At 39.3% G+C, this 16,145-nt stretch overlaps 1 protein-coding gene across 13 annotated transcripts in view; it reads left to right on the top strand.

Annotated features, from left to right (window-relative positions):
- Nucleotides 1–16,145, top strand: part of INPP4B (inositol polyphosphate-4-phosphatase type II B) — a 971,994-nt gene that overhangs the window by 539,308 nt on the left and 416,541 nt on the right. For 12 of the 13 annotated variants that reach the window (XR_010317444.1, XM_064267536.1, XM_064267532.1 and 9 more), the window contains 2 exons: nt 6,896–7,014; nt 8,975–9,091. The exons of the other annotated variant lie outside the window; for it this stretch is intronic. Coding sequence is in view for 11 of the 12 variants with exons in the window: in XM_064267536.1 (XP_064123606.1) it covers nt 6,896–7,014; nt 8,975–9,091 (236 nt within the window). In the remaining variant the exon portion in view is untranslated. The remainder of the gene's footprint in view (nt 1–6,895; nt 7,015–8,974; nt 9,092–16,145) is intronic. 13 annotated transcript variants of the gene reach the window in all.

Genomic DNA, 16,145 nt, shown 5'->3' with positions numbered 1-16,145 from the left:
TTAATACATAGACTTAATGAAGTACAAAGTGTCATTGTTGGTTTTTTATGTTATCAGTAGTGGGGATCTGCAAATTGAATTGGACAGAACATTTCAGTTTAATAGAAATTTTCTCTGTTTTTATTGGGAGTCTAAGAGTTTCTCTGATGAAATGGACAACTGCTTACTCCTGGGAAATAACTACAACTCATAACGCACCCTGAGAAGAAATTAGAAAGGAAGCGAGTTACTCTGAGCAAAGGTGCCAGGCACTAATAAGGTAGGGATGAGGTTGCAAGGAGAAAGAGCACAAGATGCATGTGTTTGAAACACAGTGGCTCCAGCTTTGAAAGCAGAGGACAGACACGTGTCAGTATCAGTAAAGGGAGAGAAAGGTGCTCACTTTGAGCAGAAAACCAAGAGATTAAGTGATAAACCATTCTGAAGGCAAGTAAAGTAACCCTGGTGGTATAGTGGTTAAGTGTTACAGCTGCTAACCAAACTGCTAAGCAAAAGGTTTGCACCTCAAATCCTCCAAGCACTCCTTGGAAACCCGATGGGGCAGTTCTACTCCATAGGGTCGCTATGAGTCAGAATTGACTCGATGGCAATGGGTTTTTTTGGTTTAAGGCAAGTAAAGGAAATGATTCAAATAACCACCACAGAACAGTAAAGTCTAAATCTAGTTTTTTTTTTTTTTTTCCTTCCGGTGATATTTGACATTATTGAAACCTTGCATCAGTACTTTCTAAAACTGTAGATCTCTTGGGTTGAGCAATAAAGAAACATGGCAGTGGGTTTTCTAAAGAGAGGAGCCATTGTGCAGGAGAGCAAGTCAGTAGCCCAAGAAGAGAAATCAAGCTAATCGGGCATGATGTAAGGTACCAGAGGCTTCTCACAATGTAATTGTGAGTGCTTAATCTTTCTAAGCCTCCAGTTCTTAATGTATAAAACCAAAAAAATAATATTTACCTCAAAGAGCCATTTTGAGAAATAAAGTAAAAATTAGCAAAATACCTCAAAAACAATGATTGCAAAATAAGCATTCGGCTGTTAACCAAAAGGTTGGCAGTTCGGATCAACCGGCTGCTCCTTGGAAACCCTATGTGGCAGTTCCACTCCATCCTATAGGGTCGTTATGAGTCATAATCAACTCGGCGGCAATAGGTAAATAAAATACAGCTATTATTTTTTTCACATATCCTTTCCTAAACTTCCCAGGATTGCTAGAGGAATGTGGTATGGATAAAGACAAATTATAATAAAATGCTATACAGGAGCAAGGGGATCCCAAAGTCTCGTAAAACACCATATTTTGAGACAATCCATTCTTCCATTATGAAAACACAATTTTGGCCAATAAGAGTAAATGATCACTTGTAGCATTTTGCTAATTATTAAGCCCCTGCCTCTTTTCTTTGCTAGGTGGATATTCAGAGTGTTAGAACAGTGCAATAATTCTGCCATTCTAACTGTTCTAAATGGAGCTCAGTCTCTGAGTCTGAGTGTCACTATTAATAGAGATGAGCAGGTCTTAGAAGTGGCTTAGCACAGTCATTCAATTTTTTAAAGGTTTCAATGATACAACTGAGATCATTCAGAAGAAAAGGGTAAAGGTTTTTTAAAATATGTAATAGTCATCTACATGAATAGTAGTACACAAAAGGTGAATTTCAACTGATTTTTGTTTCCCTGAGGATAAGCAATGCTTTTATATTTAGCTTTAGGGATATTGGTGAGTTATCTGGAAAGACTTATAATAGGGTCTCATCTGCATTTAGAAATCTCTAAAGAGAAACGTGAAAAATTGTCCTTCCTTTGGTTTGTCTTGGCATGGGAAGGAAGGAAGTAGGTTGACAAGTAATATTGACTGGGAACTTAGACACTAGATGCAGATAGAGACCTGTTCCCAACCTGGCCATCTTCAGAGCAACCTTCTACTTTACTGGGGAGCGAACTGAAGTGGAAAGGAGATAAATAATCTTTCCAAGTTTGCTCAACTGAGAGAATTGGAATTACTCTAGGCTCATTTCATTCTGAAAACACTGGTGGCGTAGTGGTTAAGTGCTACGGCTGCTAACCAAAGGGTTGGCAGTTTGAATCCACCAGGTGCTCCTTGGAATCTCTATGGGGCCATTCTGCTCTGTCCTATAGGGTCGCTGTGAGTCAGAATCAACTCGACAGCAATGGGTTTGGTTTGGGTTTGTTTGTTTCAAGTCAAAGCTCCTGCTTTTTCTTCTATCCCATTCTGCTTCTTTCCATAAATGAGATGATTTGCAAGTAGTTGAAAAGTGATAATTGCATTTATAATTTTCTTTGCTTTCAAGTTTCAGATTTAAGACAATATATTTGGCCCAGTGGATAAAGGCCCTGTAAACTGCTGCAGTGCCACGGTGTAATTTATATACGCCTGTCCTTTCCTCCCTACACTGGTCAAAGACATGGGGTTGTTGTTGTCGTTGCTAGGTGCTGTAGAGTGGTTCCAACTCATAGCAACCCTATGCACAACAGAACAACACTGCTTGGTCATGCACCATCCTCACAATTGTTGCTATTTTGAAATTGTTACAGCCACTGTGTCAATCCATCTCATTGACGGTTTATCTCTTTTTTGCTGACCCACTACTTTACCAAGTGTGATGTCCTTCTCCAGGAATTGATCCCTCCTGACAACATGTCCAAAATATGTGAGACATTTTCTCACCATCTTTGCTTCTATGGAGCATCCTTATGGTACTCCTTCCAAGACAGATTTGTTCATTCTTCTGGCAGTCTGTGGTATATTCAAAATTCTTCACCAACACCACAATTCAGAAGTGTCCCTTCTTCTTCCATCTGCTGTATTTATTGTCCAGCTTTCACATGCATATGAGGCAATTGAAAATATCATGGCTTGGATCAGGCATACCTCAGTCCTCAAGGTGACATCATTGCTTTTCAACATTTTAAAGAGATATTTTACAGCCAATTTGCCCAGGGCAATACATCTTTTGATTTCTTGACTGCTGCTTCCATGGCTGTTGATTGTGGTTCCAAGTAAAATGAAATCCTTGACAACCTTAATCTCTTCTCCCATTACCACAATGTTGCTTATTGGTCCAGTTGTGAGAATATTTGTTTTCTTTATGTCGAGGTGTAATCTATACCGAAGGCTGTGGTCTTTGATCATTCATCAGTAAGTGCTTCAAGTTCTCTTCACTTTCAGCAAGCAAGGTTGTGTCATCTGCATAACACAGGTTGTTTATGAGTCTTCCTCCAATCCTGGTGCCCCATTTTTCATGTAGTCCAGCTTCTTGGATTATTTGCTCAGCATACAGATTGAATAGGTATGGTGAAAATATCCAACCCTGATGCGCACCTTTCCTGACTTTAAGCCATGCAGTATCCCCTTGTTCAGTTCAAACGACTGCCTCTCAATCCATGTACGGATTCCTCATGAGCACAATTAAGTATTCCAGTATTCCCATTCTCTGCAATGTTATTCATAATTTGTTATGATCCATAGAGTTGAATGCCTTTGCACACTCAATAAAACGCAGGTAGACATCTTTCTGGTATTCTCTGCTTTCAGCCAGGATCCATCAGATATCAGCAATGATATCCCTGGTTCCACTCCTTCTTCTGAAGCCGGCTGGAATTTCTGGCAGTTCCCTGTGGATATACTGCTGCAGCCACTTCTGAATGATCTTTAGCAAAATATTGCTTGCATGTGATATTAATGATATTGTTTGATAATTTCCACATTTTGTTGGATCACCTTTCTTGGGAATAGGCATAAATATGGATCTCTTCCAGTCAGTTGGCCAGGTAGCTGTCTTCCAAATTTTTTGGCATAGATGAGTGAGCACTTCCAGCGCTGCATCCCTTTGTTGAAACATCTCTATTGATATTCCGTCAGTGCCTGGAGCCTTGTTTTTCGCTGATGCCTTCAGTGTAGCGTGGACTTCTTCCTTCAGTACTGTCACTTACTGATCATATGTTACCTCCTGAAATGGTTGAACATCGGCCAATTCCTTTTGGTATAATGACTCTGTGTATTTCATCTACTTTTGATGCTTCCTGCATCGTTTAATGTTTTCCCCATAGAATCCTTCAGTATTGCAACTCAAGGCTTGAAGTTTTTCCTCAGTTCTTTCAGCTTGAGAAATGCTGAGCGTGTCCTTCCCTTTTGATTTTCTATCTCCAGGTCTTTGCACATGTCATTGTAATACTTTACTTTGTCTTCTTGAGTCACCCTTTGAAATTTTCAGTTTAGTTCTTTTACCTCATCATTTTTTCCTTTTACTTTAGCTACTCTATGTTCCAGAGCAAATTTCAGAATCTCTTCTGACATCCATTTAGATCTTTCTTTCTCTCCTGTCTTTTTAATGACCTCTTGCTTTCTTCATGGATGACGTCATTGATCTCATTCCACAACTCTTCTGGTCTTTGGTCATCAGGGTTGAAGGTGTCAAATCTATTCTTGAGATGGTCTCTAAATTCAGGTGGGATATACTCAAGGTCGTACTTTGGCTATTGTCAACTTGTTCTAATTTTCTTCGGTTTCAACTTGAACTTGCATATGAGCAACTGATGGTCTGTTCTGCATTTGGCCCCGGCCTTGTTCTAACTGATGATATTGAGCTTTCCCATCATCTCTTTCCACAGATATAGTCAACTTGATTTCTGTGTATTCCATTTGGTGAAGCCATTTATGTTGGTGAAAAAGGTATTTGCAATGAAGAAGTCATCGGTCTTACAGAATTCAATCATGCCATCTCAGACATCATTTCTATCATCAAGGCCATATTTTCCAACTAGCAATCCTTCTTCGTTTCCAACTTTTGCATTCCAATCACCAATAATTATCAGTGCATCCTGATTGTATATTTGATCAATTACAGACTGCAGAAGTTGGTAAAAATCTTCAATTTCTTCATCTTTGGCCTTAGTGGTTGGTGCATAAATTTGAATAAGAGTCGTATTAACTGGTATTCCTTGTAGGCGGATGGATATTATCTTGTCACTGACAGCGTTGTACTTCAGGATAGATCTTGAATTGTTCTTTTTGACAATGAATGCAATGCCATTCCTCTTCAAGTTGTCATTCTTGGCATAGTAGATCATATGATTGTGTGGTTCAGAATGACCAATACCAATCCATTTTAGCTCACTAATGTCTAGGATATTGATGTTTATGCATTCCATTTCATTTTTGATGATTTCCAATTTTCCTAGATTCATACTTTTTACATTTCACCTTCTGATTATTAATGGGTGTTTGCAGCTATTTCTTCTCATTTCGAGTTGTGCCATATAAGCAAATGAAGGTCCTGAAAGCTTGATTCCATCCACATCATTAAGGTCGACTCTACTTTGAGGAGGCAGTTCTTTCCCAGTCCTACTTTGAATTTCTTCCAACCTGAGGGGCTCATCTTCTAGCAGTATATCAGACAATTTTCTTTTGCTATTCATAGTGTTTTCACTGGCTAATTCTTTTCAGAAGTAGACTGCCAGGTCCTTCTTCCTAGTCTGTTTTAGTCTGAAAGCTCAACTGAAACCTGTCCACCATGGGTGACCCTGCTGGTATTTGAATACTGGTGGCATAGCTTCCAGTATCACCACAACATAGAAGCTCCCACAGTAGGACAAACTGACACATGGGTGGGGGAAGACATGAGGTAGGGATGGTAAAAAAAAAAAAAAAAAAGACCATTGCCATTGAGTAGATCCTGACTCATAGCGATGCTATAGTACAGAGTAGAACTGCCCCCATAGGGTTTCCAAGGAGTGGCTGTTTGATTCGGACGACCGACCCTTTGGTTAGCAGCCGAGTTTTTAACCACTGTGCCACCATAGAGCCCTGCACCATGATACAAAGACCAAGGTAGAAAGGGGAGAGGTATGGAGGGTGCCCAACTCTGTCTGTTCCCCTATCTACAGCTCCAGCCTGATGGAAGCCACCAGCTGAAAATTAACTTGAACCCCCCTTTTGGTGAAGACACTGCACATCACACTTAGCAACCCATCTGTGGATAGTGAAATTACTATTTCCAAGCCGGAGGAAGGATGGGAATGTAGTGATGAGAGAGAAGATTTTGAATTTGCTGAAAGGAATATTTTTTCTGAACTTTTCTCTCCCCAAATTGGAGGAATGGTATGTCAGAGGAGAAAATATTCAAGTAAATACGGTATTGTGGTGAGAGTCTGAAACCTGATCCTGGTGTCTCAAGGGATGGTTCTTACTCTTGTGGCCCCTGGGCAAGATTTAACCCATTCCATTCCCAAGTTACACTCTTTCAGGCTTGGTTTGGATCTCCGGCAGAGGGGCTTTTTCACTATTCTTCTCCCTCCTTTTCACCTGCCTGTGTGCCATTGCACTGAAGCAAATGCTCTTCCGAAGTGCTGTCTGTGTGCATGTATGTCTGTAGAAGACCAGCTCTGGGGAGTAGTCTAGAGCAAAACCAAGTGCACATTCGAACAGTTGAACTAATCCAACCACTATCAATAAGAAACAGCCTCAGGTTTCCAAATACGGTCCAAATCAACCCTCTTAGTCAACGAGTGTGAATTGAAGCCCAGGGTTTAATGATTAATTAGCAGAAAGCCCGAGTGACAGCTGTGCAGTTAGCCCCAGCCGCTGAAGTCTGTATCAGTATGTGTGTAAGTCATACATTACAGCTGGGATCCCTGGGCAGGCAAGACGTTCATGAGCTGCAAATGTGGTCAGTGGAAATGAACTCTCAATTCAGCCCGGCAGCACGTGACTTCCTATTTCTGTAAGGTACTTCCAAGAGACTTCCTCTGTAAAAATCAGCTCTAGTCCTAGGAGATTTCATTCAGCGCCTTAGCGAAGTTTACTTCCCACAGGGGACCAAAGTTTTCTCTGAGATGTGTTGTTAGTTTCTTTTCTTTCTCTTTCCTCTGCCATTGCCAGCATGCAAGGATCTTGTGGCTCCCGTCCGTGATCGGAAGCTGAATACACTGGTGCAGATCTCAGTAATCCACCCTGCAGAGCAGAGTCTGACAAGATATTCAAGCACGGAAATTGTGGAGGTGAGCACTCATGCTGCGTGTCTGCATTACCGGCTCTCTCTGTCTCTCTCTGTCTCTGGTTTTAAACAAACAGCTGAAAGAAACCAGGGTCTGTAACAATGCTATGTTATTGTCCTCTAGCATTAAGGAAAGCACACCTGAGGCTATTAAGCACGTACTGGCAATGTACCAACATAAACAAATTGGAAGAACTTGCCTTTGTCACAATAGGCCTTATTGTTCTCCTGTAGGTAGAAAGAAAAGTTGCTACGTTGAATCCCCAAACAGTGAGGAATAGAGACAGAAATAAACATGGACTTTAAATGAAGTGGCATGATTATTTCTTTGGGGGAAAAAGTTGTACTCAGAGAAGTTTTGAACACGTTAAGTGTTTTTTTGCCTTTTTTAACTTTTTCCTCTATTTTTCAGTCTGTGGAAACTGTATCCTGTGCTGTTGGTGTCTTTTTAATGTTTCTAGGCAATCAGATGAGTGATTTCCTATTTACATTTATTGTTACTAATATAACATTGAAATGTGTTAGGAGGAAACTTGTGTTGGATCACGTTCAAAAGAGGAAGTGTTTCCCTTTTGATTATTTTGCTCCGATCACATACATTTCACAACCTTAGTGAGTGAGAGGTGCTTACTTGAACATCTGGGGCTGAAGAAAGTGTGCTCTGCACTCCTTAAGATTTGCTTGTTTTTCTTAGACTTGTGAGGCGCGTCTGTTTTGAATGAGGAGCTGCTGTGTAAGAACACACTAACCCACACCAGACCTGGCTCGCTCAGTGCCAGCTGCCTGCCTTGATGCCGCTGGAGGAATAAATGATTCAGGCTGAACTCAACTCATTTCTATAATGGGAAATGACCCAGATACTGCCTGTAGCCCTGAATCTGCCCTTTGGAAAATTTAGGTTTCAGTGCTGGTACAATTTGTAGTTAATGCTGCAGTTAACAAAAATAGTCCTGTTCACGTAAAGAAACCTTGGCTAAAACTGCAAAATTGTTAGTTCATTTTATATGAAAAAAAGCATTTTCAAGTATTACTCCAAGTGAAATATTTAAAAAAAAATATTGCCAAACACTTAGAAGCTATTTATTTTCACATGCTTCAAAATCTTGTATTTGTACATCTATTGCTATTTTTGACTATTTTATTCACTGCCTGTTCCAAAGAGTCTAATGCAGGGCTGAGCAAAAAGTAGTATTTGTTGAATAAAGGAATGGATGAATGAATAGCTTGGGCTTTCAGAAACTTCCTTAGGCCACTGGTTTGCAGAATTCTAGCAGACCTTCCTCTGCTATCCACAATATACATATTTATGGATGTATATAAAATTCAATGTTGAATATCAGCTCTCTAAAAATGAATTCTGAGGCATTGAAATATCCCGGGCACTGCATTCTAAACTAGTAATTTAATAGCCCCCAATCCATCATATTTAGAGTTTCTTTCATTTGTTTTCAAGTTGGTCTGGGAAGAAATCACCTCCGACCATCTAAAAACAAATGGACACTATCAGAGCATGGCTTCTGAACTAAAGCATTATAGAATGGAAATACCCATAGCTCTTTATGAGAAAATAGCTTCATTTTAATTTGATCACTCAATATCTTAGATTATCTGCATAAATTACAGATTGTATCCATTCAATGTATTCTAAACGGACTGGCAACAGACTCTTAAGAAGGGCTCTGCTGTCTAATGAAAATCAATTGGTTTTCAAGATTCACTATTAGCAGCTCTGACAATGGCGCAGGGCCATTTACTGTCAATGACTACATCAGTAGTCTGGGGCCCAGGGCCGTGCTGTTGCCCAGGAGCATCTTTTGGCAATGCAGATCTCTCTTGTAATAGAACTATTTCCTAGAAAAACAAACAGGCACAGACACACTCTCTGCATTCTCGTGTGTCGCCGCATGCTGCCGACGGCAGTTGCTGCCTTATTGAATCAAAGCTGTCTGCTTGTGCTGTTACAGGGAACAAGAGACCCACTGTTTCTGACTGGTGTCACATTCCCATCTGAGTACCCCATCTATGAAGAGACCAAAATAAAACTAACAGTCTATGATGTCAAGGATAAGTCCCATGACACTGTAAGTACTTGCACCTTTTTCTGTCTTTGAGAAAAGAAGAAGTTATGTTTTTCCAAACTCTTGGATTAGTGTTGTAACTGGTTTTTCTCTGAGTATTTGTGCTGTGGCTATGCGATTTTATGGGTATCATTTGCTATATAGGTCACAATCATTTGGCTTAGTGCCAAATTAGCAGTTGGTTAGTAGCAAAATCTTCGGGAACAGATTTGTCTCTTTTTCAGGAAGGCTGGCTTGATTTCTTGATTTACATTTGTTTTAAGCTGAAGGAGTACTGTTGTGAACCGAAAGCAAGTGGAATAGATTAACTTTAAATAATGTTTTAGAACTTTCTAGATATTGTAATTATTCTGAAGTAAGAGATGGACAAAGTGCTCAGCTCTCACACTTTGTCGTTTTTCATACTGTGTAGAAAGAAACGCCCTCTGTTCTTCCTGACACTCTTACTGGCACCAAAGGAAACAGAGGAGGTGACTGGAAGTCCTAGTCAGGAGATTTCATTAGCTGGCTTCTTCAGTGTTCCTGCTTGGTCTGAATGCTGTTGGGAAGGAATTAAGAAGGGAAGATTGCCCCATTTCCTTTAAATCTCTCCAATTAGCATGCATTTTTGTCTGTTTTCAAGGCAAGGGGAGCTATGGGCATCTGGATGGTCAATAGTGAAGCCTGAGGCAGTGCTCAATGACACTGAAGTCGAGTTATGAAAATTTTTAATAAAAATTTTATTTGGGAGTAAATCAAACTGCTGCAGCAAGGAAGCCTGGCATTCAAGGGGAGGTACCAAAGACTTCGATTTAAGAAGGATAGTAGACTCCTTATTTAAGAGGCTTTGAGGAAGTTAGTTGGGAAAAAGGAATAGGTTCTGGAAAGTTGTCATTTGAGCGAAGGCAGTTCCTTCTGAAGCAGAGCAAATTTGTGACTGGCCACGCCTCCTTTCTTTTGTTTTTAGTAGGTGCAAGGTTCTTAGCTTTACTGTGATCAAGTTTCAAGAGAATGTGAGTTTGGAAAATAGCTGTTAAATAAGGTTTTTAGGTAGAAGCACCTGGGGCTGGTCTAAACTGATTATGGTTATTCTTGGTTGATAGCAGGAAACATGGGTGGGCAGAAAGGTTCTCCGGTGTGTTCTGGATACAGCTAAGGAATGCTGCCAGACCTTGGCAGTCACACAGTGTCTCGTCCAGGGGAACTGTAGCTTTACGCTCTGCCCTCACTTAGGCTTCTCTGTCCGGCTCATGATTCTTTCTCTGGTTTCCATTCTTTTCCCTAAATCATATAATATTGACAGGAAATTTATGTTCAGTCTGCTGGTGGGGTTAGAGAAAAAAATCTTATGTGTCGAAGTGATTCTTACTCATCTTAGTCCCAGAAAAGTTCAATTCTTTAAAATTACAGGACAGATACCCAATTACATGTATAGTATATATGTGGAAAAGAAACTGTGTTATGGCAGTCTGGTACAGTTTTTAAGAACACAGGCTCAAGAGTGAGTCATACTGTTTCCTGTCCCACTTACTATCTCTGCAGCTCTGGGTGAGTTAATTCTTTGTGTCTGTTTCCTCATTTGTGATATGTGCCTTCTGGGATTGTAGTGAGGACTAAAGGAGTTAATAGATGTAAATGTTTAGAAGACTAACTGCTACAGAGTAATTAGTAAGTATAGGTTGCTGTGACTATTGTTGCTGTAATTGTTTTGGTTATTACTCAATGTTGTTGTTAGTTGCCCTCAAGTCCATTCCAACTCACGGTGACCTTACCTATACAACAGAACAAAATGTTGATTTATCCTCTACCGTCTTCGTGATCATTGGTATGTTTGAGTCCATCATTGTGGCTGTTGTGCAGTGCCTTCCAACCCAGAGGGGCCATCTTCCAGCACTGCATCACACAATACTCTGTTGTGATCCATGAGGTTTTCATTAAATAATTTTCAGAAGCAGATCACCAGGTCTTTCTCCCTAGTCTATCTTAGTCTAGAAGCTTTGCTAAAATCTGTCTACCATGTGTGATCCTGCTAGTATTTGAAATGCAGGTGGCATAGCTTCCGTTAACACACAAGCCACCACAATATGACAAACTGACCCTCATGGTCCCCCATAAATAATTAAAATCAAACGAGGAAATATTGATCAAAATATCTTTCTATATTTACTAACTTTTTTTTTCCTCAAGTTGTCCTACATTTGTTATTTCTGATTTCTTTGAGGAAGAATGGATGATGAAAACATTTTGAATAACAGACCAAAAATGTGGGGTAAAATTGACAACTGAAATGAATTTGTTCGGGAGTTTCATCTTTTCCTTTCCATTTTCCCTTGAGTTCTAAGGTCATGTGTGGAAAAGGAGTGGACTGTGACTGGGGACGTGCAGACCAGACTTGATTGACTGTGTACAAAGCCATGACACTGTGCTTACCCACTGATCCTTTTTTATTTTTTTGCTTTCTGCCAGAGTAGAGAGAGAAATGGTGGGAAAGGGGGAAGAATCATCAAGTGAGGAGACATGATTCAAATGAGTGAGAGAGGGTGATACAACTACACAGAGAAATAATAAACAGAGAAATGATCGGGATGACAAGGAAAGTAAAGCAGAAGTGATGGACTTTTATGGTCTTCAAAGTACATGATTAAATTTAATCTTCACAACAGTCCCAAGGCGTAGATAGGACAGAACATAGAGAAGGAGCCCAGACTCACAGAAAGACTATGTTACAGAAATGAAAACGTTTCACCAAATCTCTTGTGTCTTTTCAAGTACTTAGAAATATCGAAATTATAAATATTAAATACCGAGAGTGTTTCCTCCTCCTTCAACCTACCTCATTCGAAATGCACGTATACGTTAATACTCTAGAGATAAAACAATTAGCTTACTTATTATTTATGCTTTTTGTTGGCTTCTATCCTGGAAACTAATTATTTGGGATCTTCTAAAGACTTTCTTCCTTGATCAGAGGTGTTATTACTTAAAAGGATTGGATAAACTAGAATCCCTGCCATGAAATGAGACTTGTGAAATATGAACATACTTAAAGGCAACCAGCTTTCATTTACCAAGTTCTGTTAATTAAGGCATAACCTCTTCCTTTAAATAACTAACAGTTAGCTTTGGTGATGGAAGTGTAAATAGAAACACAGTTCATTAATACGCTAATAGTTCCCATGGACACGTAGTTATTACCCTGGCACATTTTCTCTAATTTATTGAGTTCTTTCTTTTTTTTTTTTTTTGAGGGAGGAAACCAAGTGGTTTAAAATATGGTTTATAATTATGAGCACTTAACAACCTAATTGTTTTAGGATCACAGTGCTTCTAAGGCATAAGAACTGAGATTATTAATATTTATATGTTTCAGAAAATTAATAACTACTTGCATTTAAAAGTCATCTAATTATTTGGTCCGGGGAAACCATTGATCATATTAGACTGACACAGGGTAATCAGATCTTCTGTGATGGCTGAATCCTGATTGACTGAGTACGATGAGTAAGTTGTTTGGTTTTTCCTACTGAATTGATCATTACTTGGGTTTAACCAGTCATATAAATTGGGTACATTGCCTTTTCATATCCATTATATTCATATTAGCATTAGACGTTTTTAAAGTGAAATGATAACCTTTCATCTATGCCCTTGAACCAGCTATTATCTCATTAAATAGTTGTTGGTCTCGTTCTCCTCTACACAACTGGACCTGAGGTTGATTGTCTTAGTAGCTGCAACAGAGATGCAATTACTCATTGTAACAAATGAGAAGAGTCTAACTATTGATTCGGAATGACTACTGTTTCCTCTTACTTCATCCTCATCCTCCAAGTCACTGCAGTCACTTTCCCTCTGTGGCTGAGGGTAGATAATGCTTGGCTGGTGGGGAGTGGCATATGAGAGTGGGGTGGGGTTATGTTAGGATTTGAATGACCTTTTCATTATTTGCCTCATCATGGAGAAATTACCTATTTTCTCAGAACTGGCTGCCCTAACCTCTAGCTATTTGATGAAGACTTTAAAACTTGAAACTGAAGCCCATGGCAGGGGATAAAAGTCCACCTTCTCACAGTGAAGTTGATGTCTTCTGGATATATCCTGGTTGTTGATTGTATGTCCCCATTTTAAAACTACTGGAAATTGAAGCAACATAGTTCAAAGTATCTTTAGCACATCATTGACAATGCTCAGCCCTAGGGAGTCAAGGTGGGAATCTCAATCTTTAATATGTTTCAACAGAAACTTCAGATCAAAGAGAAATTTCGAAGGCAAAGAATATCACCATCAAATTTTATCTCCCCTTCCTTGCAAATGATGCTTTAGAAAGTTCCGAACGAGGCTCTTTCAATACCCTGCTGAGGGTATCCGTCAAATCTACACACATATGAATAAGGCACGAAGTTGTTTTTGCTCATGATTGACATTTGAGGTTCTGTGCTATTTTGCAGCAGTGCACATTGACCCCATTTCTTTTGCACTAAGGGTGAAAAAAAAAGTTTAGCGTGTCCCCAACTTGTTAGATGTTCAGACTATGGGACAGGTCTGTATCTAGTAGATACTCAGAATCCTCCAGGTGAGGATATACGCTCTAAGATGTAACATTTTTACTACGAGTTACTAGTAACCCTCCGTATGTACATTTTAGAAAAGCGACCTTAGCAAGACTAGGCGTAAACCTGTTGCATCAAGTGGATCATATCCCGAGGCAGTTTCGTTAGGGTGTGATTTCCTAGTCAGAAATATTCAATTCACTTTTTAATCCTTTTCAGTTGAAAAGAAGTTTGCATTTAGTATACCTTGACAGGGAACTCTGGCGTCGTAGTGGTTAAGTGTTACAGCTGCTAACCAAAAGGTCGGCAGTTCAAATCCACCAGGTGCTCCTTGGAAACTCTATGGTGCAGTTCTACTCTGTCCTATAGGGTCACTATGAGTCGGAATCAATTCAACAGCAACGGGTTTGGTTTTTTGGTTTTACCTTGACTTGGCTTAATTTTCTGCATTGGCTTCTTAGAAGGTTAAGTTTAAATATACCTGTTGAGTTACACAGTTTTTGAGCTTCTGCTCCTCTCTATCTGGAAGATACTGTATTATATTTGGAAGATACGGTATAGCAGGTAAGAAAAAAGACATGGAGCTTACTGATCAATAAGTATGTGCCAAGCTTTATATTTAATTTGTTTTGTAAGATTTCTTCTTAATCTCCAGAAAACTCCTTTGAGGAAACTATTATGATGTTCATTCTAAAGAAGAAATTGAGATTCAAAGAACATAAGTAGGCCAAGTCAGAGAAGCCCTTATTTTTTTTCCAGGCTACGTGATGGTATATACATCGTTGATAGGATTCTTCCTCACTTCCACCTCCAAAATATGATATTTTTACTTCAAATAATATTTTAAAAGCATTTTTCATTTGGAGCTTGTGGTGCCCATTACACACTGATTAATTGAGAAAAAAATTCATAATTCAAATATAGGAAAAAGCCCGTGGCCAAATTTATTATTAAGTTTATATAAATAATATAACTAATTGCAGATGTCCAAGTAAATTTTATAATAAAGATATGAGATTTAATGGCCAATTACTATTCATAAAAATATAGCTATTACTACCTGTTATAAAAGGCTAAATTTTTCTCTCATCCGTTTTCTTTTGTGTTTCTGGCCTCATTTTTGCCTTTCTTATGTGCCCTACAGGTTCCTCTCAACCTACCATATGTTTACATGTATAACGCGTGCCTTCTATGTTTGTTTGCTAACCGTGAACCTCTACCCCCCTGAGGTATTTTCATAAGCAATTCCATGCCAATTTTTTTTACATGCTGCTGTAAAAAAAATTAACAGTGCATTTACAAAAATACCTCGTAGAGGATGGCGTGGTTGATAAGTGTAGAAGGCACACATTATTTGCATTAAAATACTGTAATCATTCATCCAGCTTTGCCTTTTGGAATGCGCCTGTCTATGTTATGACATAATTTGCAGAGGGGTGGGTGGGCTACAGATTCCATATTGTAGTGTCTCAGGGTTCTAAAATATTGCTACCCTACATACCTAAATTCACTTCCTTTCTGCTTGTTGGCAAGACTGGCATACATTTGCCAAGAGCATATTTCTTTCTCACTGAGGTATAATTTACATACAATTAAATGGAAAGATCTCAGGTGTTCAGTCTGATGAGTTTTACGGATGCATATGCCCATGTAACCAGCACCCAACACAAAATACAGAATATTTCCATCATGCCAGACAGTTTCCTTACGCCTCTTTCCAGTCAGTTGCCCCCTCCCACTCACCCCAAGAAAACTATATTTTCATATCCATGGACATAGATTTTTTTTTTGCTTGTTGAAACTTGTATGAATAAAATTATATAATATGTACTCTTTGCATCTGACTTCTTTTGCTCAACATAATGTTTTTTATTTCTTTTTTTTTATTGTACTTTAGATGAAGGTTTACAAAGCAAGTTAGTTTCTCATTAAATGATTAATACACATATTGTTTTGTGACATTGGTTGCCAACCCCACAATATGTCAACACTCTCCCCTTCTTGACCTTGGGTTCCCCATTACCAGCTTTCCTGTCTGCTCCTGCCTTCTCGTACTTTTTCCCAAGGCTACTGTGTCCATTTAGTCTTTTCTTTGTTTTACGGGCCTGTCTAATCTTCTGCTGAAGAGTGAACCTCAGGAGTGACTTCAGTTACTGAGTTAAAAGAGTGTCCGGGGGCCATACTGTTGGGATTTTTCCAGTTTCTGCCAGACCAGTAAGTCTGGTCTTTTTTTGTGAGCTAGAATTTTGTTCTACATTTTCTCCAGCTCTGTCTAGGACACTCTATTGTGATCCCTCTCAGAGCAGTTAGTGATGGTCGCCAGGCACTATCTAGTTGTACTGGACTCAGCCTGGTGGAAGCTGTGGTAGCTGTGGGCCATTCTTCCTTTGGACTAATCTCTCCCTTTTGTCTTTGATTTTATTCATTATCCATTGCTCCACATAAGGTGAGGCAAGTGAATTATCTTAGATGGCCGCTCACAAGCTTTTAAGACCCCAGATGCTACTCCAGAGTAGGATGTGGAACAT

Source organism: Loxodonta africana, chromosome 13 (assembly GCF_030014295.1).
Source record: "Loxodonta africana isolate mLoxAfr1 chromosome 13, mLoxAfr1.hap2, whole genome shotgun sequence".
NCBI classification, from domain to species: domain Eukaryota; kingdom Metazoa; phylum Chordata; class Mammalia; order Proboscidea; family Elephantidae; genus Loxodonta; species Loxodonta africana.
Note: the sequence above shows the minus strand (reverse complement) of the source record. Positions and strands in the feature narration are given on the sequence as shown.